A 5,612-nucleotide genomic window follows, 5' to 3' on the forward strand; every position below is an offset into this window, starting at 1 on the left:
CAATAATGACAACATTTGCAGCCTCTCCTGGTATGTTCTTTCATACCGGGCTGTATGCTAACGTTGATGAAACACTTGTCCTATATCCCGTCTCAAGTATGATTTCACCCAAAAAAAAACCAAACCGATTGGAAACTGGGGTTCGTCGTTCAATACAAATAATCCAACCAATGCCGTATTTTCTGTTACGCAATGTTGCAAAAATCATAGCACATCATCACCCTTTTTGGCCTAGGGTGAAGACACGTGTTGCTCCATTTGTTCCATCTCACATCATGTGTTTGTTTTATACAGTAAAACTGCAAGCAAATCAGATGACTGCAGAAACCATGCAAAAAGTAGCACAACATATCTATTGACCGACACCACCTCCATGATATGTGAACACACACATCACCTGATTTCTTTGTCACATGTCAAGTCCTGAATATTGCTACATTAACAGGCATTGACATGTTTTGTCATCAGATATGACAGCTCACGGTTTCTATTTTTTGCTTATTTTAAACAAAGTGTATATGTATATATGTGTATGTAGCTGTCTTATTATATATCTGCCATTGTTGATTTCAACAAGCATTTGGGTGAAGTGAAGCTTCCATTTTTTGCAATATAAAGATGAAGTTCAGCAAAGACTTCAAGAGGCAAATGGTACCTGAATGGATAGAAGCCTATGTGGATTACGATGGTCTCAAACGTATTTTACGAGAGATTTTGCATTACAACCTAAGCAAGAAACGGGAAACACCCTTGAAATCCTTGGAGAAGAAGTTATCTCTGCATCGAACTCTTAGCGGTTTACATCGGCACACCAACGGAGATGTGGAGAACCAAGTGACTAGAGAAGGAAGAGAGATCGAGATCGAGTTCTTTAGGAAACTTGATGAAGAACTCAACAAGATCAATACATTTTATAAGGAACAGATAGAAGTAGTGATGGATGAATCAACTTTGCTGAATAAACAACTCCACGCTTTGATTGCCTTGCGGCTCAAGGTACGAAGCTCTTGCAGTAATGGTGCTTGTTCACCGGAACATCAGGGTAAGTACTGTAACTAATATCATGTAGTGTATGGAGCCTAATAAGTTTTAATGCTTATGTATGTTTACGGTACGCTAAAGGTGTAGAAATGGGGTCTCTGGATTCAAGTTCTGAAGTGGAGATGAGTGAACATCGTGCACTAGAAGTATCTTCCAACTCTCTTAGTGGTATGCATCATATGACAACAATCTTCTGATACTCGAGGGGGAACTATCGAGTTCGACAACTTACTTAGTCCGAATTCGCAGGAAGTGAAATCACGGATGTGATTCTCCAAGGGATAAACCAAGATGATGAATCAACGAGTGTCTCGGAGAACAATACGATTGAGAAGAGTAACGGTCGCCCGGAGGAAGTAGGCAACAACTCTACCAACCAACAAGGTGATCCCCTAGAAATCCTTGAGAGAGTGAAGATAAGAAACACCCTTGAATCTCCTCTAGATACCATAAAAGGTGTTTTCAAGGATTCCAAACATGATGACTTGTGTTTCAAGAAAGATGAACTGAAGAAAGTTGAAGCAAAGCTGAGACTGGCCTTTATTGAGTTCTATCAGAAGCTAAGGCTTGTAAAGCAATACAGGTGATAATAAACAGCTTAACCATCTGTTAATTTACCACTTGTATGTATGTTTTTTTGTCATTGACACGTGTGTTTCATATGGCCAAACCAGTTTCATGAATCTCTCGGCATTATCCAAGATCATGAAATCATATGAAAAGGTCAGAGACCAAATGCTTCTATAAATATCCATGTTGCATTTAGAAGCTTAGATTCAATTTGGTCCCAAACTGACTAAATTAAGTGTTTACTTGTTTCTGACTCCACATTGATGCAGATTACATCAAGAAGGGAAGCAAGACTATACATTCAAAAAATCGACAACTCTTATATCGGAAGTTCTGATGAGGTTTCGTCTGAGTTACCTTACTAACATACTTTATCTTGTTAATTATTATCACAGTTAGTTTCTAAAACACCAAATTTTGTTCTGTTTTAGGTGAATAATCTATTGGAAAGAGTTGAAGCTACCTTCATCAAGCACTTTTCGAATTCAAATATACAAAAAGGCATGAAATCATTGAGGCCAAAAACTAAGACAGAGAAGCACAGTGTAACATTCTGGTCTGGTAAGTGTTAACTTGCAAATCAAGAAGCCCTTTCTGTAAGCTGATTACACCGATATTATGGAAATCTGAGATTAAAACATTCATCTATTAATTGTTGACTTGTTGTGTTCAGGATGTTTTTCTGGTTTTTCAGCAGCATTGCTCATTGCTGTTGCTTTAAGAATAGAGACAAAGAAACTAATGGAGGAGGAGGGTGCCTCCTACACGGTTAACATTTTCCCACTTTACAGGCAAATAAAGAAAATTTTCTGATTAAATATTCATCAAATTATTCGAATTCGTTTTAGCTTTTCGATTATTTTTTCTTCCCCATCCTAATAGACCCATTACTTGAATATCTTTGCAGTATTTTTGCATATATTGTCCTGCATTTGCTCATATATGCTGCAGACATATACTTTTGGAGACGTTTTAAAATCAACTATCCGTTTATCTTCGGTTTCAAGCCGGGAACTGAGTTAAGCTATCGAGAAGTGTTCCTCCTCGGTACAGGTCTCGCTGTACTTTCATTAAGTTGTTTCCTGGGGAACTTGTACTTAGATTTGGGCTCTACAACTCAAAGATACAAGACATTAACTGGTCTTTTCCCTTTGGGCTTAGTTGCAGTAAGATTTTATAAGTATCTTTCATATTTTTGTATTTATTATCGACTCGCTACGCATGCTCGAAGCTACATCCGATGATTTTGTTTCTACATTGCAGATTGTTCTGATCATATTGTTTTGCCCTTTTAACATCATATATCGGTCGACGCGTTTCTTCTTCATTAAGTCCTTATTTCGCTGCCTTTGCGCTCCTCTTTACAAGGTAATGAAATGGTTAAAAAATTACAATGATATTAGTTGGATATGGCAACTGATAGCCTTGGATTTCAATTTGTTCATTTCTCTGCAGGTCACACTACCAGATTTCTTCTTGGCAGATCATGTCACCAGCCAGGTTTCCGATAGTATTTTATGAACTTTATATTTGCTAAGTTAACTAAGTTTATATAGTCAACTAAGTTTCGATCATTCGATAATAGGTCACAGCTATAAGGAGTCTCGACCTTTATATTTGCTACTATGGTTTAGGAGAACGCTCCCAACGAGAAAGCAAATGCCATGGTCACGGTATTTACAATGTCCTTTATTTAGCCGTGCCGGTGATACCGTTCTGGCTCCGTTTCTTACAGGTATTATTTCACCTCGTAACCCTATTTGAAAAAAGGGATTCATTTATTCATTTACCGTATTGCCGTTTTTTCGTAGTGCATTCGTCGATTGTTCGAGGAAAAAGAAGCTATGCACGGATACAGCAGCGTGAACTACCTCTTGACAATTGTTGCAGCTATCATTAGAACTATTTGTGAACTAAAGAAGGGAATGGCTTGGATGGTGTTGGCTTTGGTAAGCTCATCTGTAGTAGTAATAGTCGCTACATATTGGGATATCGTCTTCGACTGGGGACTTTTACGACGGCATTCGAAGAATCCTTATCTCAGAGATAAACTTCTAGTTCCATACAAAAGTGTTTACTTTGCAGCAATGGTAATTACTAATATGGATTATCGATCGATGTTCTGATCTTCTTCATAGTACTAATAACTGGATGCTTCGGTGCAAATAGGCCCTGGATGTAGTGTTGAGAATTGCTTGGATGCAGTTGGTGTTGGAATTTAAGTTGCACTCACTTCATAGAATGGCAATAACAACCGTAGTCTCTTGTCTGGAAATCATTCGTCGCGGTATTTGGAGCTTCTTCAGGTACATAATGTAGCAATCAATTAACATGTCTAGTTTCTTACATCCCTTACCATAGTCTGAAAATTGCATACTTGATTTGTTTTGTTTTCATGATTTAGGATAGAGAATGAACACTTGAACAACGTTGGAAAGTATCGAGCATTCAAATCGGTTCCGCTTCCTTTCAATTATGATGAAGCGGAGGAATCAAGCAAGGATGATTAATCTTTAAGCACCTTCAATATCTCTATCTTAGAAGCAGGCAAGGCAAATCGAATCCATTTTGTTGGAAGGCAATCCAGCAGCATTAAAAATCTTCAGAAACCTGATACCTTTAACAAATTCAGTGTCAGAAAGATGTAGTAAATGCTTCTTCTTTTTTATTTAATACCCAAAAAGAAACAAATGGCTTTTAGCTGCCAAAAGTAGAGTGATAATTTGTATACCCATGTTTTGTTCATGTATTTTTATAGTGTTTTAAAGAAGTTTTAGATTCATATAAAGTTATAAACTTTCTTTGTCTTGCGTAAGTTGTTGCTGTTGAAAATTATAAATTGCAAATTAATTATTCATAAGCACTATTCAAACTAAAGGTGATGATTTATCATCTAATGGATACATTTCTATAGGACATGTTTCTCTTAAGAAGTATGTCCAATATGAAGGGTTGTGGCTCTTCAAAATTGTATTCATTGAGTGCATAGAAATAGAGGCATTATAGTGCTCACAAAGTATACAATTACAATCAATATTATTTTCAGAAACTAGAGTAAGAGTTAGGGAATTCCTTGATTTTGCTAATTAAAGGAAATTCAAAACTTCGTTGTATCCCGAGAGGACCTTTGTCTTTGGAACTTTGTATGGGGTCAAATAGTTCTCTTTGGAAAGCGTAATCCGTGCCTCGAAGTGTACTGTTTATTTCCATATAAGTCTCTGATTCTATCGTCTCCGATCAAATATCCAACAATCAAAGAGAACTATTTTTTGGAGATGGCGATGGAAGCTAACACCACATTCAAGGTGATGAACCAAAAGTTTGTGAAACTTGACCAATTTGATGGTTCAAACTTCAATCGTTGGAAGGACAGGATGTTGTTCCTTCTTACTGTCTTAAATGTGGCGTATGTTCTGGATCCAAACCTACAACCCGTATAGGATCCCGCCCCCAATGCAAATTTTGAGGAAATTGTTAAAGTGGTTGAACTCAATAAGAAGCACGAAGAAGAAAATTTCACATGTCGAGGACACATCCTCAACGCTTTGTCTGATCGATTATATGATCTTTACATGTCGAAGCAATCCCCAGTGGAAATATGGAAAGCTCTTGAAGAGAAATACAACACTGAGCGACAAGGTACTGATAAATTTTTAATAATGAAGTATTTCGAATTCAAAATGCTCGATAGTATCCCGATCATGGATCAAGTCCATAAATTACAAGTCCTTATAAGCAGGCTTCGTGACTTGAAAGTTGTTATTCTGGAATTGTAACAAGTTGGGGCTATCATCTCGAAGTTTCCCTCGTCTTGGAACAATTATCAGAAGAAACCTCTACATATGGTAGAGAACTTCATTGTGGAGAAAATACTTAGGCATTTGCATATTGAAGAAGAAACTCGGAAGCGTGATGCGGTGTATCTTCTCCAAAGTTCTAAACTGAACCATATGAGCGAGTCCAAAAACTTTTGAAATGGTGAGTGAAAGGCCACATCCGAG

At 37.3% G+C, this 5,612-nt stretch overlaps 1 protein-coding gene across 1 annotated transcript; it reads left to right on the top strand.

The window, feature by feature from the left end:
* The first annotated feature begins 558 nt into the window (after positions 1-558).
* LOC108463042 (phosphate transporter PHO1 homolog 10-like) lies at positions 559-4,399 on the top strand. The gene is made up of 14 exons (XM_053024653.1): positions 559-1,042; positions 1,129-1,209; positions 1,291-1,624; positions 1,716-1,764; positions 1,881-1,952; positions 2,043-2,172; positions 2,285-2,402; positions 2,519-2,777; positions 2,875-2,979; positions 3,067-3,111; positions 3,197-3,346; positions 3,423-3,701; positions 3,781-3,917; positions 4,016-4,399. Exons 1-14 carry the CDS (start codon positions 619-621, stop codon positions 4,119-4,121), a joined length of 2,289 nt encoding a protein of 762 aa, XP_052880613.1. The 5' UTR covers positions 559-618; the 3' UTR covers positions 4,122-4,399.
* Positions 4,400-5,612: the final 1,213 nt, after the last annotated feature.

The sequence above is a fragment of the Gossypium arboreum genome, chromosome 13, assembly GCF_025698485.1.
Source record: "Gossypium arboreum isolate Shixiya-1 chromosome 13, ASM2569848v2, whole genome shotgun sequence".
In the NCBI taxonomy this organism is placed as follows: Eukaryota; Viridiplantae; Streptophyta; class Magnoliopsida; order Malvales; family Malvaceae; genus Gossypium; species Gossypium arboreum.

Excerpts from the sequence above, each read along its gene's own strand:
- LOC108463042 (XM_053024653.1), top strand. The coding sequence starts at position 619 with ATGAAGTTCAGCAAAGACTTCAAGAGGCAAATGGTACCTGAATGGATA. Across the intron at positions 2,173-2,284 it reads CAGTGTAACATTCTGGTCTG|GATGTTTTTCTGGTTTTTCA; the intron begins GTAAGTGTTAAC and ends TGTTGTGTTCAG. Across the intron at positions 2,778-2,874 it reads TCCCTTTGGGCTTAGTTGCA|ATTGTTCTGATCATATTGTT; the intron begins GTAAGATTTTAT and ends TCTACATTGCAG.